Source organism: Myripristis murdjan, chromosome 16 (genome assembly GCF_902150065.1).
Source record: "Myripristis murdjan chromosome 16, fMyrMur1.1, whole genome shotgun sequence".
Taxonomy (NCBI): domain Eukaryota; kingdom Metazoa; phylum Chordata; class Actinopteri; order Holocentriformes; family Holocentridae; genus Myripristis; species Myripristis murdjan.
The window spans coordinates 27,847,888-27,874,742 of NC_043995.1; the positions used below are offsets into that span (position 1 = coordinate 27,847,888).

The following is a 26,855-nucleotide window of genomic DNA, read 5'->3' on the forward strand; positions in this document are numbered from 1 at the left end:
TCTCACTCTCTCTGCTGCAGACAGTACTTTTCCTCAGGTATGAATGTCCCCCTCAGTATTTTCCCATTGCTCTTCACCGCTGACCCCACTCGCAGCACCGGGCCCCGTCAGGATGAAATATTGAACTGGGAGAGGTCTCTGTGTTCCCCCGAGGCGCGTGGCAGCCTCATACTCTGTCCCCGGCCCCGCTGAGATGAAAGATAAAAATGTCCAAAATGTAACAGCGAACCCCCCTCCCCCCCACTTCTGCACCAGGCTCGCCCATCACCTCAGTCACACCGCTGCTCCGACTCTGATATTGGACCTGGTGCTATCAACACATGCTATTTATGTAGTAATCCATGTCATTTTTACATCAGCAAATGTCGGTTTTGCTGCCGACAAACACTTGATGTAACAAACTAAGCATGCACATGGCTGGAAATAACATTAATCTGTTACTAACAACCAGTCAATCAACTAAATTGCTAAAAAATGTACACGATTGTGCTCATGATTATAAAGAACAAACGTGTTTATTGTTCTTTATCGAAGCTTTATTTCAGCATTTGAGGTACAGATGGACATTTAAGACGCATGAAAACAATTTATTGATATGAAGGCTCTTGTGCTAAAAGGGTTTAGTAATGAAAGGAAGGCTGCAATGTAGCCTATAATCAATCTATGTTCTGTACGAATGAAAAATACGTGGAAAATACAGAAAATAGCCTCCACTTATATAGTGAATCAACCATCGATTAAAGCAACTACAAGGAACTTTCATTTTGTGTTGATTTTAGCGACCCCTGTGGACGAAAGCGGTAGTGTTTCCTGGAGTGAAGTCTTGATCTGGCCTTGTTGTGAAAGTGAGTGAAAGAAAGACGTCAGCATAGGTTGAGTGACCAGCTAGCGGGGTGACGGTTGGTCCGGACGGCGGGCAGAGGAGCCGAACCTGACTTATCAACGATTAACAAGTTCTCAATTAATCATTATCATCTCCAGCAAATAGTCATTTAATCTTTTCCCGAGTCATTAAAGCTTTTATGGCTGCTCCTCTAAACACTCAGTGTCTGGTAGAGGTGATGTATTTCTGGCAGCAGCGGTTTTTATAATAAATGGTAGAAAAAGAAACAGACGGTCAGCATGAGCAGCGATAGGCACCATGCACGCTGAACAGTGAGAGAAAATAGCGCCACCTACAGAAACTCAAACACAATCAACGGAAAATCCAAGGAGAAGGACATCCAGCCCGCACCGTTTGATCGGCGGGTGATCGCTGGGGAGTGCAGTGCAACGAGCAAGTAGCACCAAAAAGTCAATTTAAAAAAAAAAAAAAAAAAAAAAAAAAAAAAAAGAGAGAGAAAAATAACAATTTGATTTAAGATAAACTTTTAATTTGAAAAACAACTATTATATAAAATATAGATGTTAAAACTACAGTAAACTGAACTGCAAAAATGAGGACCAGTTAGACTCAACTAACATAAATGAGAATTTATTGATGACTCAGAGGCTATGAGAACCATAAAGACTCCATGTGTTTGTCAGCAGAGTCTAAGCGGTTCTTTTGTTTTTATTATTGCGGCTTATTTAAAAGGTTTCTATGGTATTTCTTAAGGTACATATTGTATGCATGAAGCGCACTTTGAAAAAAACACACACAAACAGTACACCAGGCCTCAGCACAGCGCAACATCACCACATCGAAAAATGTTTTTGCATACAAATCGCCCTCCTTTGGTGCAGAGACGCTCAAGCGGATCGCGCTCGATTGTATTTTTTTTTTTTTTTTCTAAATTCCCTCAAACGGCAATTTTTAATCAATCATTCTATCAAACCACTCCAGAAACACCCACAGGACAGAAGGGAGTGTCTCACTCATGACAGATTCAATAAAAAATGAGATTAAACGATTTATCTTCTCATAACATTCCACCCTGAATATCAAACAAAGCTGATAACGGCGGTAATGAGAGCGGAGCCCAAGGAGCATGACCATCTATTGGATTCCCAAAATCAATGCCCTCTGATAGAAAAATGCATGAGCCATCTGCAAACATCCAAGCTTTAACTCTTTAACAATGCATTGCGGCGTATCCCCTGAAACTTCCCTCGCAGGCCCGGCACCGCTTTAACTTACTAATCCTGCATTCAATGATCTTGCAAAGTTTAGGTTTACTTATGCAGGGGAAGGTTTGCTGAGCAAGCCCCTTTATATAAGTGCACCTTGCTTAACACTCATGCTGTTGTGCATACTTACACACACCTAAGTACAGTAAGTAAGTAAGCAGATTTGTCCTGTTAAACACGAAGGAATAAACTTTACTATTAGCACTATTTTTTTTATTATTATAACTTGGGTCGTGTGCACAATGGGGGCTTCACGTGGGATTTCTGTCACAACAATGGCACTTCATGCAGGAGAGGCTTTCTCATTCACGTTTTCCAAGCAGATTACTTCCCTATCCTTCGCAGGCGTTCAAACCAGTGCCTTTCTGTTCACAAGCCAGTTTTTTTTTTTTTTTTTTATTATTAATTTTAAGGCTATCACTGCTCTCAAACGGGAGTTTCGCAGCCTGAATGATTTATGGCTTGTTTTCTGAGTTCTCCGGGCACGCAGGGGACACATTTATAAGCTCACGTGGAGGAAAACTTAAACACAGCTCATGAGAAAAATACATATCATAAAGCTTTACAAGGCCCGTGGAGGGGAAGTATCAGTGCAGCCGGGGGGACCGAGAGGGCCAGGCGCTGGGTGTGTCCAAAGACCTCGTACCACAGGCACGCGGCTGTGCGAGCCCCGGGCCAAGTCATCTAAACGATGATTTAGTCCTGGGAGTCTGTCACTCTCGTAAATCCCCCGGTCAGCCTCGTCTCCGTGCAAAAAAAAAAAAGACACAGCTCGACTCTCCCTCAGGGACTGGTGTGCTTTTCATTACGGGAACAATGGTGTTGCAGGTGCGAACTGCGAGAGCTCACAACCCAGCTGGTTCTGCTTTAGCGGTGAAACATGGTACACCGCAGACCCAACCATCATGCACGCACACACACACACACACACACACACCGGAAAAGATGTACTGAGGTCCGGATGGGTGAACACTTTGAGCACTCGGGGTCATGAGAGACAACGCATGAGAAGAAACTCAGAGAGCAGCTGAACGTGCTAAAGGCCAACTGCGCCGAATTTGCCAATTTTCATAAGCTAGCATTGTGCAAGTGGAGTTTTGGTGATATAAACAATGTTGTGGAGGCTAAGCTGCTCTGGAGGCAGAAATAATCTCATCAGTTGGGTTAAATCCTCAGAGACCCTTCGTTTTTTTTTTCCAGTTAAGTAACATTACACGGAGGCCAAGTATAAAAGTCGAGGATATGCAGTAGCTAATACTCTGAAGTCCAGTGTGCCAGAGCTCAAACCGGGCCTGACGTTTTGAACCTGAGGAGAGATTCTCGTCCGAACCCGACCACAACCAGCCAGAGCTTCAATAAAACCTGACATTTAAAGGCTAATATGGAAATGACTTTACTATAGTCTCCACATTACCTTCTACCCTCAGATTAAAATGGACGGCTAGATGGAAAATCCAGGATTAACATTAGGATACATCAGTCAAATCCTTCATCAGTTCATGCCTTAAGACAACATACATCCATTATCCTTTAAAACTTAGGCTAAAATAAGAAATGAAAATGTGAAATCTATACATCTGCATCTGAAACGCGACTGCTATGATTATGAAATGAGCACCACTGCTGTTTTTTTTATTTTATTTAATTTTTGACCACTTCCTTCGTCCTCCTGGTTTAAGTTTGCCTGTTCGCCAACTTGCCCTCCTTAAACCGCGGCTCTTTTGGCTCCGCCCACTCAGGTTTAACTCAGTGGAGCACTTTATCTCGGTCTCCAGGGCAGCTCCGCCTCATGCAAGCGCTCGTGTAATTAAAACTCCAATCTGCTGTTATTGTCTCCTTAAGTCCGATCGGCGCACGCGAACAGGAGCGGCTCTCCCCCAAACCCAGAAACCGATGAGCTAAAACTCAAACTTGTGTTTTCATCTGCCGCGCAGTCGAGAATTCCCAAATTGAGAGGTATTCCCTCTTTAACGTGGCCAGATGGACAGTTAAAGCTGACATACTTTTGTTTTTGCCTCACAAAACCTCGCACACATGGTAACACCATCAAATAAGCAACAGACTGCTCCAGTCTTTCACGTCTCCCTCGAATCCAAGTCTCTGCTGCGTGCGGTGGCATCTAAACACAGGAGGGGAGGTGGCGGGGGGGGACCAGATATGAATTATATCACCCACCTCCCGTTCAGAAAGGCCCATAAATGCATCAATTATCACACAGCGTTTTACATTTCACAGTATTTAAGCACAGAGAGAGCGGCTTTGCAAGATGTTTGCCCGTGTAGCAGAGTGCCAACAGGTTACTCAAACAAGGAGATGCAGGGCTATCAGCGCTCCCCTCGCCTGGGAAGCTGGCACTAAGCACCGCCATAAAAAATCGTCTTGAGCTCCCCGCTATTATCTCTGCATTCCACTGGAGAGAGCGGTCTGCTGGCGACTATCCAGGGAGAGTGAAATATTATCGTGGGAGAACACATCGAGACCAGCTCAGCCAACATAAAGCTACTGCAAAGTTCAGGGGTTAAAAAGCCCCGGAGCGCCCGCTAAATGATAAGGGCCGCTGCTTCGCGCATTAGACAGATATGCACTCCGCTCCACTCCGCCAGGTGTGACTTGCTAGAAGGCTGCCGGCACCGCGGTGGTCCCGCTCTCTCCGGCTTTGATCATTCCCCGCTGTTTTTTTTCGCGGGCTCGCTCGCGTTCCCTCTGGGAGCACAATTTATAGAATCCATTAGATGTTTATGGGACTGCGGGATGTAAATCAAACGTGATTCTGCAAAAACAGCCATGATTCACTCACCGTGCACCCTTTGTTCTTTTATCCCGACCATGCCACGTAATATGTTTTAAGCCATCATCTATCATTTAAAAGGAAAAAAAAAACAAAACAGATGAAGCAATACGGAGTGATTTGGCCTGTTCTTTGTGCTTTTGCAAATAAAAAAAAAAAAAACACATTTCCATTACTGGTGCTGGTAAACAAACATTGTCTTAGCAGGGCTGTTGGAGGGAAGGCTGCCTGTTGAAGTGGGCTGTGAGGCTTGAGAGGAGGCAGGCTGAGGCCTGTGTGTCACTCCTGGTGCAGGACTACAAAGCAATTTTCCAGCGTGCAGATCGGCGCGCAGAATCGATAACTCACATTCCTGATTACTCTGCAGGGGGAAATGGAGTTTGTATTGTTTCTCCAAGACAAATGTAGGCTCCGGGCAAGATAGATGGTATTTTCAGAGCCAAAGAAAGACCCCTGCTCCCACCGCCTCCTCCAACCCCTCCAACCTGAAAACTACTTCTTCCCCCTTTCACTTTTCTCTTTCATTACCCTGCAAAGCTCACCTGTTCATATTGAGCTTTCACTCTCGCCCCCCTCCCTCCCTTTTACCTCTCTGGTTTGTTCCATTTTCTCTCACGGTGGCCATTTCAATAACTCTCCCGCGACCGATTCAATTGGAAGTTGCGGGGTTATCAAAAAAAAAAAAATCCTCAAAAATCACCACTTTCTGTTTCTTCGGCCACCGTTTGGCCTCTTCGCTCTTAGATAACGACACGCCACCTGTCGAGTGCAAGAACAAATATCTGTTTTTCATTTCCATAAAAAGCAAAATCAGTCGCAGCGTATATGTTTTATTTTATGTGCTGCTGCAATTCCTCTTTCAGTGACTGAAGGATTACACGGTGATCTATCAGGCTCACACTATAAAACCCTTCCGAAATGCACGGGAAATCCTCAAAATGCACCGTCACCAATCTTTATCTCAAAGCTGCTCCTCCGTTGTGACTGAAAAGTTGACATTTTGGGGCGATACAAGGTTTACACCCGATGATGTGACGCGGTGAAAAAGTGACACATGGCTCCGCGTTCCCCTCGCTGAGCTCTCCTAATTCTGTCCCTGGAGTGAAACAAGCCAAACATTGAATCTTTTCCTGTGTAATATAAAAACAACCGAGGGCTATTGAATCAGACAAAGCCAGAAATTCCTGGTGCAACAGATACAGCAGATACAGCACATTGCAGCTAATTTCATCCGACTGTCTCTTGGATACAATAAAACCTGGAATGTGAGCAGAAACTAGACCCCCGACTCCGATGCGTTTAGCTCGGTCCCTTAACACAACAGCAACTCGCCTCTCCCCATCCAGCTCGGGGCCTCCTGAAAGGCCCTCAGCGTCCCTGCACACATGTATATACATGCACGGAGGCTGTTTTACGAGCTGTACGCACATTTTTGTTTTGTGTATCAAGACGCCCCACAAGAAGAGGAAGGGAAAAAAAAAATTGCAGTGGGATGACAAACATTCCTCCCTTCCCCTCCGGCTATGGACATCCTGATTGTGTCAGTCACTCAGCGCCGAGCAACGCGCAGCCTCGACAACACACTCTGGCGTCGCGCCCGCTCTGTGCAGGTGTGGCCACGCGCACAACTCCGTGTTTTGTTTTCGGCTTCCAGGATGACGAATGCGCCTGATATTTTCGCATCCTGCCAGGACGAGGAGCGTCTTTTTTTTTTTTTTTTTTTTTTTACGGCCGCAGCAGTAGATTAGTGGAAAAATGGTCTTCATCGTCTATAGAATCACTTTTGAATAAGAAGAGCATTAATGTTTACTGTGCCCCGGAGGCGCGTAAGTAAACCTGACCTCATCTCAGCAGATAGAACTATATACCCTTTCATTGAGACTGCAGATGGAAACTATCTCCAGCCCAGTCCCTAAATCACTGAATCTGCCGTATTGAATAAAACAGCCATTTCCTCTCTCATTTTCGGCAGAAAAAAACATAACTCTATCCACAATTATTATTATTATTATTATAGATCCACAAAAAAAAAATAAAAGTGCCCAATGAATTACTTGATTGGAGTGGTAGGTTTTCACTCCTATGATTTCTAAAAAACGCTTCTCACATCACGCAAGCCACCCACGGCTGACAGCTTCAGTGACACCTAAAAAAAAAAAAAAAATTCATCCCACATGCAGGGGAACAGGCCTCATCCCTTTGTTACGCCCCCGAAACCAGACTTACACCGGTTTTAGAAAAGCACAGCAAAAGGGCAGGTGTAGGCAGAGTAACAAAATGTAGAGCGGTATAACTTGTGTAAACTCTCTTTTTTTTTTTTTTTTTTTAAATGTGGCGGTGCTCGTACCGACTTGCGCTTTTACAGTCGCATTACCCGTGATGAGGAAGTCACAGGCTCCCGAGACGCGTCTGAGAGGATAAACAAGAGCGAGATGGGAAGTACGACGAGACTGACACCGACGCAGAGCGACTGACGGAGAAAAGTGTGTGTGTGTGTGTTTGGGGGGGCTGAAAGAGCAAGAACGGTGTTTGTGTGTGTAAGAGAGAGAGAGAGAGAGGCAGAGAGGGCGAGCGAGAGGTGATTACTTTGTGTTAATCTAGTATCAGCTTTCCACCATTTGGAGGCTTCCCAGTGCATTACTCATTATCTGTGGAAAAGTCTGTTAAATACAGATTAGAGGGCCGAGAAAAGAGACGCAGCGCGCCTGAACTTTCTCATGAAGCCCATTGGCGAAACAATCTGTCTTCTCATGGGTTATCTATAACGTCGCCGCTCGCCTCCTCGATGCGTGTATGTGTGTGTGTGTGTTTCTCGATCCCGTCCAGCTGCGCTCCATATTTCAACTTCGCTTTCCAGCAGATTTTAAATTGAGCCATCCCCGTAATTCAAAAGCATGAGAGGATGAGAGGCCCTTTAGACTTTTATCTGTCAGATTTTTTTTTTTTTTTTTTTTTTCCCTCCGGGAGTCATCGCATTTTTTTTTTTTTTTTTTGATGACCTCGCTGATTCGAACCGCGTGGGCCGGCATATTTCCCCCCGTAATTACTCTCTGCTTTCAAAGTAGAAAATCAATAGATCCATACCAATGCACAGATGATTCCTGGTAAGTGCACACTGGGCACATTTCGCTCCTTTTAAAAGGCAGTGCCTCACCGGCCGCCGATTCAATGAGGTCTGTGTGGCCGTATGTCAGTCGCATTTCTTATTGATATTTCAGAAATGTCCACTTAAAGAGTTTGGCTTTGAAATGAGAAACCCCCACGGTGCAGAAAACAAAACGCAAAACTTGAAAGTAAGCCTGATGATTTTAAATTAAAACAGATGACGCTACAATTTTCAGTTTTAAAGCTGCAATACACAACTTTTAAGATGAAAATCACAGCATAAGTCGGATGTAAATATGAGATATTACACATCGTATGTCTGTAACTGGGTTTTCGGTGATTGTGAGGGTTTTGGGTCGTACAGGATTTGCCGTGGGCGTAGCGACTTTGGATTCGGGTTGCGGCGATCAGCGTGAGGCTGGCGAACCGTGAAAGGAAGTCGCAGCAGCGGCGGCAAAGCGGGATGAAAAAGCAGGAAGAGTGGAAAGCGCAGAAGCTAAACGTGCAGCAGACAAAGCCCGTTCACAGACACACAGAGAAAATTGGCATCGTTTTTCCACCCCGGCTCTATCTGAGGGAGACAAAGAGCCGAGGAGCGACACAAAGCTGCTTTGTTTACAGGTGGGATGCAAACTTATTTGCTGCGTTTTGTCTGCAGCGGGCCGGGGGAGGAGGACACCGCTTCAAACACGCTTTACATCACTAACTTTTTTTTTTTTGGTAGATATTACAGCGAAACACAATGATGAACTTCAGGCTGGGCTTAGACTTTATCCATGTAAGACTAGACATCATGTGGCATCTTGGACACAGTAAAACCACGACATGACATCAGTGTTGCCTTTTCTTGGCTTTAACAGCTGCATTACATGAAAGGAATTCAATTTTCTGAATTTATTAGGCTGTTCTGTTATTGCCTTTACCTGCTTGGTTATTAAATCCACATGACTAATGACTGTTACACACATATGTACATAAATATTGCATTAAAAGCACCAATATTCATCCCTACAACGTCACATTGCACAGGATCTACACAGGATCTTTATTTGAAAGGGAGACAAACTAAAATATATTTTCCATTGATCTCCAAAGAGCAGCTGATTCTCATTTGCTCGATCGAGGACCCACACAGCGTTCCTACCCTCTTTTTTTGTTTTGCATCGTCACATTTGGTTTTGTCTGAATCGCCCAGCCCGACTCAGGCGGCGGCGGCGGCGGCGTTTTGGACATTAAAATATCCCTGTCACTGCAGCTCAGTCAGCTCTCACAGTCAAACCACAGCAGGGACGCCTCATCGTGCGACCCTCAGTCAGGGTCAAACAACACCCAGAAGCCGACCTGCATCATCACATGACCCGGGGATGAGACTCACCGCGTTGAATCCTGGGAAGAGGCTGACCGATGAGGACGTATCCAAGGGAAACGGGAGAAACTGCTTCACGCCCAGTGAGGGCTGGACGGTCGGCAGGGTGGGGCGCACCAGGGTAGGCATGAGGCCATTTTGACATGTGTTACCTGCAGGAGGAGGGGGGGGGGGCAGAGACAACATGTTGGACAACAGACAACAACAGTGGGATAGTTAGCGCCAATGCCCTTCAGTTCACATCCAACTAAACGTTCAGGGTGTGTTGGTGGGGATTTATATCAGACATCGGCTGCTGCATGTGTCATACTATCCACTTGTGCAGTGAAGCGCTGTCGTTTTGTCTCGTGCGTCACTCAGTATGAGCTGTCGATTTATCTGATGCCACCAAGGCCGCCTAGGTGAATCCCACATCCGCGGCATCACTTTAACTGTACACAGAATAAAGCGGCCTTGGTGTCCACCGCTGTGAAATCTCTCAACGCCTCATGAAAAACACCGGCTCTCTCTCTTGCTCTCGGTTGCAATACGCTGACTAGACGCCGGTTTGTGGCTTCCACCCCCCCCCGAATTCAATTTCCTCTCGTAATCAGAGCAAAACCAAAAAAGTGTCCGCTGAGAACAAGTTCACATCTCCGATAACGACGACAACTGTGTAATGCTCGCTGTTTATACTTGTCTATCTCTTCTAAACAACTCTGTTCTTGTGCTGAAATTGCCCCCCCAACCCCCACCCTCTACCCTCCCACCCTAAAACTGCCATTGTGAAATGAGATCGTCAGGATTATAAGATGATTCAATAGAGAGAGGGGCCTGGGCCGCAAACCCCTAGCAAAAACAAAAGTAAATACTTCACTTTTATTGTCATTTGTGTAAGTCACGCCAGCAAAGCGCTTTATAAACCACGAATTGGAAACAGCACATGGCTGATTTCAACAAGGCAGGATCAAAAAAAAAAAAAAAAAACGCAGAGAAAACTATCCCAGCCTTCCAAAACATTAGGAATTAAAGAAGCCATTTCGCAAAGCTGTAATGAGAACCAGAGGGATGATTTTTTTATCGCCGCACATTTAACAGCAGTGGAACTCCAGCATGGCCAGCATGACTCAAAAAGCACTGGCAGAGCCCATATCAAACCACCGGCTTGAGACAAATAAAAACAAGGTTTGCCACGTTTCGGTCCCGGGGCGGTGGTAAAGGGTAAATAAAAAGCAAAAGTCATAAAAAAACGAGAAAGAGGGGAAAGCCACAGACTGTCCCCTCTCTCTCTCTCTCTCTCTCAGTGTGTCTTCTGTCTTCTCCCTCCAGTCTCCGGAGCGCTGCCATCTGTTGGAAAAAGATCACATGCCGTCTCTCATGTGGAGGCACGTCCCGGTTCCCCTTTAACAAAGCGTGTCCTTCTCCAGGCATCGTCCCGCCGCGCCATCTCTCGACATGCTCGCCTGACGTCAGGCCGTAGGCACGCCTCGCCGCCGCCGCCGCCGGGCCAGCTCCGCCATCCAGCTACACGACGCGAGGAGTCAAAACAAACCCTTGAGACGCGGGATTACGTCGACAGCGTGCTGCAGAGTGACAAACAGGCGCAGGGGGGCCGTTTTCTTCAAGTGTGAATCTGCTCACAGTCAGCAAGAACAAAATAGAGGGATAGTGTTTCCGAATTGTTTCATGAGTGATCGATGAAATAGGAGATGCCACCGTATCTGAAGTCTGGGAGGTTTGTTTTAGTTCTACTCTGCAACCCCACACAGAGGTGATTTGCTTGCTTCTGAACAAGAAATCACAGGAAAATCTTTTGTTTCAGCGTGTTGACGCCCAGGCTCGGCTGCCAGTTGGGGCCCGGCCTGTTTAACCTCACATCATTAGCAGTAAACACAGGTCCATTTATTTTCTTTTTTCCCCTCCGTGATGAAAGGTAACGGCAGCAAAGCGCCCAACATGTCCGAACACAAGGACACATTCCAGCCTGTGGCGGCGTTGCCTCACAGGGTTTGTGTTTCAACTCCCTCCGGCCTCCTCGTATGTCATCAGCTGCTACAATGCAAAAGAAAGGGCGGGGTCGGAAAATGAGCCTGTAGCTGCTCACCCCGACCCCGACCCCGACCCTCCGTGAGCCGCACCGCCTTAAATCACCTGTCAACACGAGGCAGAAGATGCTACTTATGAAATAAAGTAAAACACAGATGGCATCCGTAATTACCGCTTTCGCGAGAAGTGTCAATATTTGACTCGAGTTTGGCTGAAAAATGTTAATGTTTGACTTGTGTCCCCAGCCTCTGAATCTCGATTCCGCCGGCAGCACGAGCCCAGGTGGGCTAAGCCTCTCCAGCTGGCACTGTCATTTATTTTGCATCAGGCTGAAGGAGAGTCGCTGGAGCAGCCGCCCGGCGCTCAGAGGTCACCGGGTCACTGTCATTAAAATGGCGACAACATTCCCGTCTGATCGGCCTGAGAATGAGGCGCCGGCAACATCAAAGCAAAAAACAACAACAACAAAAAAAAACCCTCAAATGTCAGGGAAAAGTTTGAGGTGTCAGTGCTCAGCCTTGTCTCAAACCATGATTCATTTTTATTTATTTATTTATTTTTCACTTTAAATTTGGTCTTCATTTCTCATTTACAAGTAAATCACAACAGCCAAATCAGTTCCGTAGAATGATCATAGGACTTAAAGGTTCCCTATGCACCGATTAACATGAGGCCCCTGTTGATTTGACTTACAAAAACATGGAATAGAAACGTAATTTTCTCGTGAGTCAGTCCGACAATGAGAGGCATGTTGGTTCAACCATCAAATTACACATTTATTTATATTTTATATGCCCACTTTCCCCTCGGGGATCAATAAAGTGTCTCTGATCCTGATCCTGATTTATTACATTTTTTTTGTCAGTTGGGTCTAAAAGGGCGCGGTGGGACCACATTGGAAATACATTTTGAAAACTTTATATTCATTATATTCTCAATGATTTCATTAACCACCCGCTTTGTTTCTATTGTGATCTTGAACGTTTCACTGAAAATTTACTGATTGAGCTTTTAGTTCAAGCACAGACAGCACATGGTGGCCTCCGCTTGAGCGTTTTTGAGTGTTTTAAGGTTGTAAAAGTTTACTATTTGGGAAAATTGTAGACATGCTTGAATTTTCACTTACAAAGAAAGCTCCAAAAAGCAAATTTTCTGTCTACAAAAAACAGCTGCAATGATAATAAAGGCTGGAGGTTGACTAAATTGACAAAAATAGTGGAATAAACACAGAATTTGGTGTTTGGGGTCTACATGGTTCTCATCATCATCGTCATCAGAAATGATAAATTACACGCTCTACATTATTAGGTTGGCTGAATCTAAAAAACATTTTTGCAATTTCAGTTGTTGCAGGTACTACTATTTCATCATTATTCTTATTATTCCATGCTTGCCAGTGCAGAAGACATCTGGAATTGTCCACAAATTTGGCAAGGATGGGACCAATAAATCAAATGTAATGTAATAGTAAAAACAATAATCTCCCACTGTGTTTAGGCCATGCCTCAGTCTACCTCAGTCACACAGCTGCTCATGGAGCTCACATTGATTGTTCTCGGAGATTTAAATTTTTTTTTTTTTTGCAAGAAACGCCTGCCAGACAAAAATCCAGTCGGCTACAGCAGAAGGCTGACGTCAGCTCGGGGTAACGTTAGCTAGTGTTAGCGTGCAATACACCGAGCAGTGGAACCACTGGAACAGAAAAGTTTTGGAAAGGCAGCGATGTTTTCTCCAGCGTGGATTTAAAATACACTGGAAACCGGGATACGTTCAAAAATATCCCCAAACTTTTCAGGGATCATCACGTGTTCGCTCATCTGCTCTTCTTTTCACTCTTTGGTGAATCCTGATCCAGCATTTTTGGATACTATCCTACAAATTCCAGTGTTTAATACTGGAGGCATCTCTAGTTGCAGGTTTAAAAAATACACGTGAATATGGGTGAAATTTTACACATTCAGATAAATGCGTGACTGTGTCTTTAAGGTCAACATGATGTGCCATGAACTGGTAAGAGGGGGTGTTTCAATTCAGTACCAAATGTTATGGTGACATCAAAAAAACAGGGAAATGTGATGTGATGCAAAAGCGAGGTGACATCCGGCTCCTCCTCCTCCGAAAAAACATCCATGAAAGCAACAGGATTTATTTTTCAGTTTTAAGTCACTGGGCGTTGTTTCTCTCATGTCCACAGGCGTGCGTTTGATGGCCCGGTGCACAAACAGAAGCTCGGTGGAGCGGCGAGTCTTGCGGCTACTGTACCATGTCGTGCCTCCGACTCTGGCTGTCCTCCGCATTGCCCTTCCTGAAACATTCACTTATCTGGGCTCAAGCGTTTTTACTCCTGCGGCAGAGTGTCGAGAGAGAGAGAGAGAGAGTAAAAATGATGTCTGGAGGACGCCGACTGGCATTAATAATTAATCATCTTCTGCCGCTCTCCTCCACCTCCGCCTCTCTGAGTGTCCTGATCCTGCCTGCTCCTGCGATAAGATCTGTCCAGAGAGGCGGAGATTCCACGCAGCCGGAGAGCCTCAGTCACAAAATAGAGAAATCGCCTGGCCCCCGGCTCTCCATTTCCCTCAGCAAATATGAATCCAATTATTAGATAAATGCGAGTTCAACCGGGAGTCATTTGCATGCCGATGACGTTTCCGATGTGCTTAACAACCTTTATGTTTTGAAGGAGTTTGACGATTGTGTTCGGCGACCCTTAATATGCACCGGGATCACTTATTCCCCCTCAGACAAAAACGGGATAAAATCATCTCACCCCAATTAAAATGAACCAAAAGTGTGTACAAAGGGGGTAGATTTAAAACATTCTCATTTTATGAAAGCCAAACATCTGCAGATTTTCCAATTAACCTTTTCGAGAGAACGCTCTTTATGAGGGAGAGGCTTTTGTATGAAATTCCACAAAATCTCATAACTGCACGACATACAGCTTGCATTTGGCTCTGGGGTAACCGCTACTCCCCACCACCACCTCCTCCTCCTCCTCCCTCCTCCGCCACAGAGAAGCAGAGCTCTCGCTGTTTGTCATGACCGTAGTGCACTAATAAACACAGCTGTCTCTGAATTTGATCCAACAATCACTTCCCATGCGCTCTGTAATCTGAGGTTAACCAAAAAGACGTTTACGTGCTGTTAAACTTCGACCGCAAGGCCAGACGCTCCAGACAGATTTGCTCCTGGGGCCTCCGACTCAAAAACACTAATGGCTTGTATGATTGCAGTGTGCACTTAAGACCTATTATACCCCTGCCGGGTTACGTTTGTTTCATTGTGTGTTTTTGATGCATCTGGACAGCCTCAGTGCAGGGGAACGTTCGACTTTTGATCCGTCGGTTTTCAGAAGTTGCACACACGCCGATGTCACCCGATGTAAAAAGGCCTCGCCGTTTCAAAGGAAAAACAAATTCAAATTTTAATCGGACCACTCCAGATCGGGTAAACAAACGCCCGTTATAAATCTTTTAGAAGATAGCATCCATTTTCTCGGTTTGTGTTCCAGCGGTTCGGGATTCATGGGTGCATTCATAAATGCTAAAATGATGCATGTTGTGCACACAAATAATGCAAAAAGTGACCTTTCCCTCCCTCATTTTCTCCTTTTGTACTGAGCCGGTGGAGATAAGTTGTTCTTTCGTTTCAGCGCTTACTCACTAATGCACCTGACAAAACGTGCACCAAACAGCGAACCCAACCGCAGACCGCGATGGATGTTAAATGTTAGGGGTTGACGGTCAGCAAGGTCCTTCGTGTTTTTCCGCGTTTATTTTTTTTGGGGTGTTTCTCTAACAGGAACCATTTCAGAACTATCAACCCACCTGTCCACCAAAGGACACCCGACCCGGATCAGCCCTATGTTCCCTCTGCTTTCCAGAAGCTTCACACCTGACCGACTTTGGCGGTGGATCTCAAAGAGCCTCAGCCTTCTCTCTACCTGACAGCTTATTCATTTATAAGCTCCCCCAGCTCCCATTCCCTTCCCAGTGCAGCCCCCCCTCCCTCCATCCCCCTCCCCTCTTCCAGCACGGCATAACAAGAGAAAATCCTTCTCACTCTTACAAGCCACGGTCTGTAACTTCAGATCGCTTTAATCCCCGGGATAAAAAAAGACACTTTCATTTAACAAATCACCCCCTTAGAACTCCGGATCCCTGTGTAATTATTCCTGCGATGTGACTGTAAGCCAGCCGTGTGAAGAGCACTTGACGAGGAGCCACTCGCGCATTAAGCTTCCCTAAGCCTCCTCCAGTCTCCTCCATAAAACTAATGGAAGGGGGGGTGGGCTGGGGGGGGCCCTGCGTTCGATTCGCCCAAATATCCTACGCGGAATATCAAGTGGCTCTTAAAGGCAGGCCACTCACCGGCCTCGACTTCAATCTTATTTGAATTCCCGCACGATAAACCCGTCGGACATAGTCTGTCAAACAGCCACAATGAAACCCAAAGCCGGGATTCGCGACAATCCCACCACATGGGATTTAGTCTAACAAACCAGAACATGTTTTTTTTTTTTCTCCTTTGGATAGAGGAGGGTGGGTGGGAGTGTGAGGGAGAGGTTTGGGAGGTGGGGAGGGGGAGAGGAGGGGAGGGGGGGGGGGGGGGGGGGCACCTGGTGAGTGGGTTCATTCAGCAATGTCAGGTCTCCTCAGTGTGTAACTTCACGCTTTTTCACTTTAACAGCATCCAGCCCCACCATCCATCTCTCACTATCCAGGACAGGCAGGAGCACATTTACACATGCGTTTGTAGAGGGCATATGTGTGTCTATCACCGTGAAATGAACACACACACACACATGCACACACTCACAATCGGGTTCTTTAAGTGTGTAACTTCATGCTGGTTTGCTTTATAGGAAAGCGGCACTTGTACTGTGTTTGTCCTTTACTATCCAGAGTGAGTAACGTGGAGATTCAAATGTGCATTCAAATGAAGGACTCGGCATACGACCACATGCGTGTAAACACTGCACACACACACACACAAATATGTATATTGACATATATGTGTACACACACACACACACACACATGCAGAAACACACTCACCAAAGAACATGCTGCTCTCCATAGCTCCTCAGACTCGGGGGTCGGCTGTATTTCCTCTCTGGTGCCCTGCCAGTGTGCATGTGTCCGCGGACAGCAGCCTGGGCATGTCTCATACACTCCTCAGGGGTGTGTGTGCATGCGTGTGCCAGTGTGTGTCTATGTGTGTGTGTGTGTGTGTGTGTGTGTGTGTCAGTGTGCGCGCACCGAGTTCAATCCAAGAGCGGCATCAACAGCCAGTCTGCATGCTGCACTCTGCACGCCGTGTTGTGTGTGGACCTCCGTGCCTGCCTCTCCCTCTCTCTCTCTCTCTCTCTCTCTCCCTCTCTCTCTCTCTCTTACTCCTCCCCTCCCCTCCTCTTTAGCTCTTCCTCCTCCTCCTCCTCCCCCTCCTCCTCTCTGCTTTAGCAGCGCTGGCCCCTCCACACGCTGGATCCCCTCGCTTCTTTTCTCTCCGAGGTGTCTATCTACATTTTCCAGCAACAGCTTCTTTACAAATACATTTCTCTCTCTCTCTCCCTCCCTCTCTCTCTCTCTCTCTCTCTATAGGTGTCTCATCTTTGTTTTATGTGTCAAGCAAACCTCTTTCTCTCCTCGCTTTCCCTGCTGCCTCTCCTTTATTTGATCTTATTCCCCTCTCCCTCCTTCTTGTCTCCAGCTCTCGCTCATTCCCTTTTTTCTTTATTCTGACTGTTCTCCCCGCTCTCCCTTGGCTCTTACTCCTCCTTATCTCTCTCTCTCTCTCTTTCTCTCTCTCTCTCTCTATCCGATTCTCCCTCTGTAAATATCTATGCAATGTTTTTTTCTCTCTATCTCTCTCTCTGCCTCTCTCACGCTCTCTCTCTCTTTATCTCGTTCTCCCTCTCACTGTTTCAGCTTTTCTTATTCATTCCCTTACACTTTTTCCCTTTTTCTCATTGACACTCACTCTTGTCTTTTCTCTCTTTCGCCCTCACACACCCTGAGTCTTGTGCTCACCTCTTTCTTTTTGCCACCTCACTGTCCTTCTTTTTTCTTTCTCGTGGTCTCTCACGCTTTCTTTCTTTCTTGTTGTGCTCTTTCTCTCTTTTTTTTCCCTCCTCCCTGCCTGCTTGTAATCAGACTCTACAGGAGCTGATATCAGGCTTTTGCTGCTCTGCTACTGCAGCCATGAGACTTGCTCCACTGCTCCTCGCCTCTATCTGTGGTCCACACACACACACACACACACACAGATACAGATGCACCGACACACACACACAAAGATACAGATGGACACATGCAGACAGACTCACAAACAGGCATACTGGCATACACAAATGCCCATACACCACACACACACACACACACACACACACACACACACACACACACAGATACATCTACAGACACAGACCACCTTGCTTGCACACACACACACACACACACACACACACACACATGCACACGCACACAGGCGGATACACAGACAATCTCACACAAACTGATAAACAACCACACATGCTCTTTAGTACTAACAGATGCACGTGCACACACACACACACACACACACACACACAGCTCAGCCGGGGGCCACACAGAGTGTTGAATGATTGCTGCTAACCGCAAGGCTCTGCAGTCCACAGCCACACACTGACTACGTGTGTGTGTGTGTGTGTGTGTGTGTCTCTGCAAACATATGGGTCTGTATGCGCGCACAAAACACACCTGCGTGCATTTTTCTTTTTTTTCAGCGTGTGCTCGTCCGTTTTGCAGGACGGGGCTGTGCGTGTCGGCGTGGGCGTGCTGTGTTTACGTGTCGACGGAGGTGCGAACGATCCTCGAGGTCACGCTGCCGTCCCGGCGGGTGTGTCTGCACGTGTGTGTGTGTGTGTGCGCGGCTGTCACTCGGCGTTTCCGGGAGTGAATATGGGTCGGTATTCCCGCTCGGGCCTGACCTCCGCCTCGGCTCTGGTCAGGCTTTTTGGTCTCGCGGCGCTCCTCCTTGTGATCGGCCGACTGTAATGCCGCTGAAGGTCAGACGGAATTGACCGCCGCCGAGCTCGGGCCGCCGCGATCGACTGCAAATGAGATGCTCCTGATCAGAGCGATGTCTGTCCACACACACACACACACACACACACACACAAAAAGCGATAACCATCCAGCCACTCAGCTGGTGACATCATGACCGTCTCTTCAAGTGCTGGGAAAAAAAAAACAAAAAAAAACAAAATCGATGTTCTCAAGTGCCGCAATTTCTCCCTGCTATCATCTCCTTCAGGCTCCTGCGTTGCGGCCATTTTGCACAGCACAGATGTTTTCAATTAATCCTGAATCCCCATTCTCCCTGTCTGTCACCCCACCCACCCACTCCACCCCCCTCCATTCTCCTCCACCCCCCCCCGAGCCCTCTTCTTGTAAATAAGTTTATTCTATATCTGAAACGCCGGCTCTCGCTCTTCCTCTGCACCGCCGCCCCTGCCTCTCTCCCTGCCCCCCCCCTTCCCCTTTTCTCCCCCACTTTGCTGTCCTCCACCGGCGTGGCTTTGTGGCGAATGTGTTTTTTAACCTTGACTCGCAGGTGTCTGTGGCGGAGCGGGGGCCATTATTTGTCACCATAAATAGCGGTTAAGGAAAAGCCCCGCTGCGCCGCGTGCGAGTGCAGCCCGGGACACTTCATTAATCTTGCTGTCACTTCCATGACGCTTTTCATTAGTTATACGGCTATCTGATCAACAGGCGGACTCTCCCACTCTTCAAAGCCTTTTCTCGCCGGGCCGGCTATCCGAGAGAGGAGGTGGACGGAGGACGACGAAAGGGAGGAGAGGAAAGCAAGGGAAGGAGGGTGTGTGTGTGTGTTTGTGTGTGTGTGTGGGTGGGGGGTAAAGAGAAACAAAGGAGGCATTTTGATTGGATTCGCCGCGTCTTGACCTCAAACAAACACACCTATGGATTGCAGGCGGTCCAACGCGACCCGTGTGGCGCCTTTGCAGCGACGTGCGGAGTCACCTTCAGCGGCTTGAGCTCAGGTACGGGGACGGCACGTGCCCACGCGGCGACGCACAAACCCAATAAGCGGATAACCCCATCAGAGCGCCGCCCCCTCCGTCATGTAATTCATACGTCTGTCATTTGTTATAATTCCTCTGTTTAGTATTTGTGGCCAGGCTCAATTTTCTCTACCGGGGCCAAATGTTCTCATGAAGCAGATGCGAGGCATGAATATTTATGTCTGCTGTCCATACTGACAAGCCGGTGTAATGCAAGATGTTGTAATACCCGGTAACATCTATTACCGCGCGGGCCCTCGAGAGCGCAGCTGAAATATCATGACAACAGCGGTGGAAGCGAAAATAAAAAAATAATAATAACTCAAGAGCGTTTCGTTTTTATTTCGTCGGGATTGAGAAGCAATTATGACTCATTCGTGGAGAGAGAGAGAGAGAGAAATGTCATAACTTGCAAAAGTGGAAACTTAATGCCAGATGAGAACGCTCTGGCTCGTGCTGTGACTCAACCACAAGCTTCTCTAAGTAGACCAAGTATTACGCTGATGACCGATGGCTTGCTATGAGGAGCTTATGAAATGCAACGTTACATAAAGCCGGGGCGATGTCGAATGTGGCTTGTGTGTAACCCACCTACATGTGCGAGGACGCCGCTGCGGCCTGCATCCCTCCCACTAAGCCTTCTGGGACCAAATCTGGTTTCCCACCATTTCCTCGCCATGTGCTTTCGATCATTTGGTGACTAAGGCGGGAGATACCGCTTCTACCTGCGGGGACAAAAACGCGAGCCGAACAAGCTGGTTTGAGTTTTTGCGCTGAAATGAAATATCTACTGTCTGAAACAAGTAGCACTTTCAAAACACATTCCTTTGCATGGAAAGCAGCGTCTGAGAATAGAATCCATGGCATTTGAAATATTGAGAGACGGTATGCGCCTATTCCAGGGGCGAAAATCCCATTTCATTATTGGGGGGGGGGACAATAAACAGCAAAATTTCTGAGAGTAATTGTTGGGGGGGACATGAAAAAATTGCTGTCTGGCACGACTGTACCTCCCTCTTTCTCTCTTACGCTCCTTTGAAATTTGCCGTACAGTGTTGAGCCCTCAGCATATTCATATGTTTTAAATAATGCGATTAAAAGCAATAATCCTCTGAACAATTTCTTTGCTCACTGTTCTATTTCAACTACAGTCCATCAAAGTAGCTTTAGAAGCACTAGAAACTCAAAATGAGCTCTAAAACTAGAGGAAATACCTTGAATAATCCAACTACATCAAACTATTCTTCAAAAAAAACAAAACAAAACAAAACAAAAAACAAAGCAAGATATGGCATCAAATAGAGTGGTGAAGTCCCGCCCACCCACTTCCGGTACATGGGTCCTCAAAAGCAAAAAATTATGAATGCGATCCAATGGGTAGATAAAAATTATTTTCTGGTCCCGTTTGAATTGTGCCATGGATTTCACATATGTTGTTTGAGATATTTAAAGATAATTTTTCACGCAAAGAAGACTACAATTTAGCGCGAAGAATATTAATAATGTTAGGTTTTGTGTGAGCCCGCTTTGTGAACTACAACTCTTCGCTGCTCTCGGTGCGAATGATATACGTCACCACCCGCACTGGAAGCCTACAACAGACATGGCGATTTCTCTGCTCCGCGCTGAGTTTTTGAGGTTCTGAGTTTTTCCGCCCGGCGGCGGGGTCCGCTCGCCCTCTCGCCCGGCCCGGCGCTCCGTCGGCCTTCGGAGACGCGGACAATCGGGAACAAAACACATCGGCATCTTGACTTGAATCTGGATGGAGGGAAACGGCGATGACGTGACGTCACATACGCGACACAGTATGTAGTCTTTCTAATTGTGTTTTCTCAACAGCATTTAACTGAACAATGGCGCAATAAACGGTCAAACTCTTGACATGAAAATTTTTAATTTTAGCCTATAAACAACATTTGTGTAATCCATGGCATAACGATGGGGGGACCAGAAAATAATTATTTTCTGTCCATTGAACACCATTCATTTTTTTCGCTCCAAAAGGTCCCATGGGGGCCCACCGGAAGGGGCGGGACTTCACCACTCTATAAACAGCAAAATTTCTGAGAGTAATTGTTGGGGGGGACATGAAAAAATTGCTGTCTGGCACGACTGTACCTCCCTCTTTCTCTCTTACGCTCCTTTGAAATTTGCCGTACAGCGTTGAGCCCTCAGCATGTTCATATGTTTTAAATAATACTACTAAAAGCAATAATCCTCTAACCAAATTTCTTTGCTCACTGTTCTATTTCAACTACAGTCCATCAAAGTAGCTTTACAAGCACAAGAAACTCAAAATAAGCTCTAAAACTAGAGGAAATACCTTGAATAATCCAACTACATCAAACTATTCTTCAAAAAACAGAGTTATTGTCGTGTCAACAAAAAACAAAGCAAGATATGGCATCAAATAGTGACATACAGTATATGTTTGAGCTGTACACTGTCCCTTTTAGATCAAATAAGAAAATAAATGAAACAATGCCACAAAATAATGCAACTTAAAATGCAAAAAAATAGATATCTAGAGACAAATTCAAAATATCAGTCATCAATATTTCTGACATTAATATCCTGACAGACTTTTTGAAAGAATAAAAAGCTCAGTATTTGCTCCTCCTGTGGTCTGTCCTCTCTCCCTCACTTGTAAACAATCATTAGCTGTTAGCTTAAACAGAGAGCTGAAAGAGGCAGGTTTTGGACCAAGCAGGGGAAAAATATCGTTTTTCATATTACAACCTTGTGCTTGGTGAACAGGTGGTGTGATAAATGACTCACTGGCTTTCACTTGAGGAGGTTTTCTTGCTGGTTCTCACCAGGCTGCTGCCTCTCCGGCTGACGGACTGAAAGTTACCGAGCTGCCGCTCTGCCGGCAGGGTTGCCAGGTCTGTGAGACAAAAGCAGCCAAACAGCAACTCAAAACCAGCCCATAACCCACCCAACCTGGTATAAAAAGGGCCCAAAAATCAGCTCAATATCAGAACTCAAAATATGCCCATAAAAATCCATATACAGTGGTCCCTCGTTTATCGCGGGAGTTACTTTCTAAAAATAACCCGCAATAGGCGAAATCCGCGAAATAGTCAGCTTTATTTTTTTTTACAGTTATTATAGATGTTTTAAGGCTGCAAAACCCCTCACTGCACACTTTATACACTTTTCTCAGACAGGCATTAACATTTTCTCACTTTTCTCTCTTGTTTAAACTCTCAAAGTTCAACCCTTCATAGAAAAATAAGTCCACTATTATAGAATGAACGCATTCTGTACTGTACAGGAGACATGGCACAGAGATTGATTGACAATGGTCTACAGTCCCTTAGCCAATGAGGATGCAGAACACAATGCGCTGTAAAAAAAAAAAAAAAAAAAAAAAAAAAATGCAAAATTGCACTAAAAAAATCCGCGAAACTGCGAGGCCGCGAAAGGTGAATAGCGAGGGACAACTGTATGTTGCTGTTAAAGTCCAACAGCATTGCTATAATTGCAAAATGCACTATAATATCTATAAAATAACACCATAAACATTAAAGGCAATTTCCCGAAACAGTTCTTTCACCTATGTAATTTACAGTATATCAGAACTTAAAATATAATATGGGATGCCTTACTTCAGCTGACAGGCACTGGGCAGAGTGGTGCTGACGATGTGATTGGTCATGTGGCCTCACACAGCATTGGCATATTATTTGTCTGTGGAGCAGGTGACATATGTGGATAGTTTATATGCTGATCTGGCCCGGAGTCAGTTTGACAGGATTTGGGTATAAACGTTGGTCATTCAAAATATGAAACTTTATTCATGTCTGCCCAAGCCCAACCCGCGGACAAAATTTGTTACCCGCGGCAACACTTAAAAAGTAGCCCAATTTGGCGGAAAAAACGCGGACTTGGCAACCCTGTCTGCCAGGGAGCAGGATGCGGACCAAACCACTTTGAGGCATGGGGGGGGGGGGGTCATAACTTTTTAACACTTAAAAACACACTATTTTACATTTATAATTAGCACCACTTGCATTGTACTTTTATTGAATAGTACAATATTATTCAAAATTATTTATTAGTGTTAACAATGACTTTTTTTTTCGGGCGGGGGGGGGGCAACTTTATGGATGGAGGGGTCTTGTCCCCCCCGAGCCCCCGGGGATTTCCGCCTATGGCCTATTCCATCTATTTGAGTTTTGGGCTGAGTTTGACTGCACCCTGCAGCCATTTAGAAAACAAAATGATGCATAGAGGCTTAATCCTGTGCAATAACACTTCCAGTTGTTGTAAGATTGAAAATGGAATCGAAACGGGACTTTCAGGTAATCAACCCTGAAACACCGCAGCGGCATACTCCCGCAGCAGCCGACCGCTCAACCAAACTGCTGATCAATTTCTCATCCGGCCTTTTTTTTTTCCCTTTAAGTTTCTCAGCGAGAGCGGATCAAAACGTCCACAAAGTCCTTCTTAACTTCCAAGTTCCTTTGCCAACACACACCCCCCCACCTCCACCTCCACCACCACCACCACCACCAACTACTGAGGTAATTGGAAACAGATAGGGAGGCTGGTTGGACGGGTGCTGTGATTGTTAGCAGGGAGGCTGGAGGCTCTCAAACAGGATGTGCCATTTTCAACACAACACGAAACCAGCCAGGAAATCAGAGAGTTATCAAGGAAAAGGAAGAGATCCGAAATAGGCCGACCTATTCATGCCTTTGCCTGTGATTTGTGAATCAAATTGGATGGATCTCAGAACATTTCCTCCGTCATCTCCTCCTTGTCCTACATCCATGGGTCCACACACATTTGCTTTACATTTGTCCACTCAGCATAAGTTGCGACAGCGTTCGTCCTGCCGGCATGTGTTCCCCATGAGGGTTAGACAAATATTTAAGGCTGATATCGCACTTTTATTGCATATCAGATATCATGTCGTCCGTTTTCAGCATGACAGGGTTCCCTGCTTGACCACAACTCCGTATAAACAGTTTGTAAAACGGGCAATGAAATCTTTTGTTTTCTCGGCGCGTTTTCATTTGAAGGCCCTAATGTCTTCCAGAGTTTCCCTACCATTAAATAGGTGTGGTGGGTCACCAAGCCGTAAAGAGCTGCTAACGCTAAAGCTGTTTATTAGTCTGGTTTTCAATTTAGTGCTGGTGTCCCATAATGGTGTGTTTCAGAGGCGGAAAAAAAACGTTCGAATCTCTTTAAGTCTTGAGGAAACGCAGGGCGCTTGTGATGTTTTGAGAAGTGAGAAGTGGTCAAACTTGAAATGTCACGAGCGTCCGCCTTCGAAAACCCCCCACGTCAGGCACTCTTCTTCAAAACATGCTGTATATTTTGTGAAAAATGGACACAAATGTGCGCTAACCCCGACTGAACCCCTGATACGCTGACAACAGTGCTGTAACCTTGATCTGAAAACATCACGTTGGCCGAGCAGAATACGTCGGGGAATTCATGCTCCAGCAATAAAACCAATTCCAGATTTTCTCCCCAGTGAGGCTGTGATTCCCCTCCCTCTATTTCCGCCTCTCTCTTTTCAATCTCTCTCTCGCTTTCCACTTTATCTTTCTTTTCAGCTTGTAAAGAGGAACCGTCAGAGAGAGACGAGGGAGGTATTGATCTCAGGGGGAGGGAGAATTACCGCAGTCCAACAAACACAAATTGGTGTCAAAAGCTCATCACTCGACTAAAATACAACGTTCCCTCAGATAAATGTTCACCGCCCCTCAGACAGATCTGACCGGCAGATTTGAATGGAATGAGAGGACGAGGTGAACCGGGGTGGACAGACGAAGAGCCTTCAAGGTGGGTCAGGAGAAGGACACGGCTTTATGGCGCTTGAAATCAAAATGCCTGATCAACTCTGGACTCTTATCTAGCCTCGGGCCGTTTTATTGTGTTGTTCTTTCCATGCTTGCGTAGCCATAATATGGACATCGAGAGCTGTAATGAAGAAACAGTTGAGCGCAAATCCTCTGTTATGAGGTCCCCCGGTGTCAGCGAAGGCACGTCAAAACAGCTCCGCAATATTGCTCCGTATCAACACGGGAGCGGCGGTGGACGGCGGAATGATGTGATCTGGGCAAACAGGCATCTAAAATGAATTTTTGCTCTTTTCTGCTTCGACCGCCAGCGCCGTCACTTTACAATTACCCTGGGATTATTCTCTCTCTCCACTCCGCTCTGACACCAGAGGGAAGAAAAAAAACCCGAAACCGCTGAACTTCTGCTCCGGCCAAAATCTACAAGCAAGGTTCGCCCGATTTTTTAACAGCAGCTAATCGGATTCTGATGTTGTCCTGACATGCTCCTCTGTGAACCAATCGCGGCCTCTTTTAAAAACGCCGTCCGTGATCTAAATTAGGAAAAGGGAAACACGCCAGAGGACACGCACTTGAGATGGCAACTATCTAAACATCCATTTTTACGAGGAACAGAGGGAGTAAACAGCCTTTTGCAACACGTTCGTAACCATGGGAGACACCAATGGCAAACGAAGACAAACAAGGACATTGATGCATGCCGTTACATTAATTAAGACAAAGCGCAGACATAAAGACTAATCGAATTGGATGAGATATCCACTGCGGCTGCACATGATGAAATATAATTGGCTGGCTGCACGGCCAATCATCTGCCTCTTGTTATCTCGAAAGCCGAAGAAGTATTAGCGGTGGAATGCCATTAGCTACACACCGGAGACAGTTTTACGATCGCTCTTGACAAACTGTGTCATTGTCGTGACATTGTCAGGTCAACTTGATGACTAAAACCTCAAAGCACTGCCCAAGTCACTGCACTTTATCCAGCCTGATCACTCAGTGGGACTCTTTGCTGTTGTTCTTGGCGCACTCGGAGCTTAATTAGACCTGCCAGGGACGGGGATTTTCGGTGGGAATGAATCAGAGAGTTTGCAGGGTAACAGACAGACACGTGGCACTAGAGCCGATCTAGTGCAGCTGCATCGATTGCAGCCTCCCCGGTTCGCCCAAGCCTTCAGGACGCCGGGTCAATGTGGATCTGATTTGCATCACCGTCCGCGAGAAGGGGAGCTGAAAGTTTCCCTCAAGTCTCCAGATGCAGGCTCGCCGTAGCTGCTGGGTGTGTGTGTGTGTGTGTGTGTGTGTGTGAGAGTGTGTGTCTCAGGTCATTATGAAGACAAGGTAGACTGGCTAGAGGAAGTGACAGCAGAAACAAACCTAGACTTAGTTTCACTTCACTTCCAGTTTGATCGTGTCGCCATCGGATCAAAATGGAAAGCTGCAGCATCGCCAGATATCATAAAATTGCACCGAGTTTGTTTGCTCGCTCGCTTGTTTGTTTGTGTTGTGCACAGGTTTCATGCCAGAACTCTGTTTACCCTCCTCAAGCGGAACAAGGTCCGCTTGAGGAGCTTGCAA

General features: G+C 46.2%; 1 protein-coding gene across 4 annotated transcripts in view; it reads right to left on the bottom strand.

Annotated features, from left to right (window-relative positions):
* The window catches only part of znf385d (zinc finger protein 385D), a 64,088-nt gene extending 41,794 nt beyond the window's left edge, over positions 1-22,294 (bottom strand). The window contains exons 1-3 of one of the 4 annotated variants that reach the window (XM_030073242.1): positions 22,240-22,294; positions 20,053-20,186; positions 9,378-9,520 (exon numbers count right to left, since the gene is read on the bottom strand). In XM_030073242.1, coding sequence (XP_029929102.1) covers positions 9,378-9,520; positions 20,053-20,140 — 231 coding nt within the window. In that variant the 5' untranslated portion in view covers positions 20,141-20,186; positions 22,240-22,294. Of the gene's footprint in view, positions 1-9,377; positions 9,521-16,453; positions 16,728-20,052; positions 20,187-22,239 lie in introns of those variants that run through there. The other 3 variants (XM_030073244.1, XM_030073243.1, XM_030073246.1) reach the window with 3 other exon arrangements.
* Between the last annotated feature and the right edge of the window lie 4,561 nt (positions 22,295-26,855).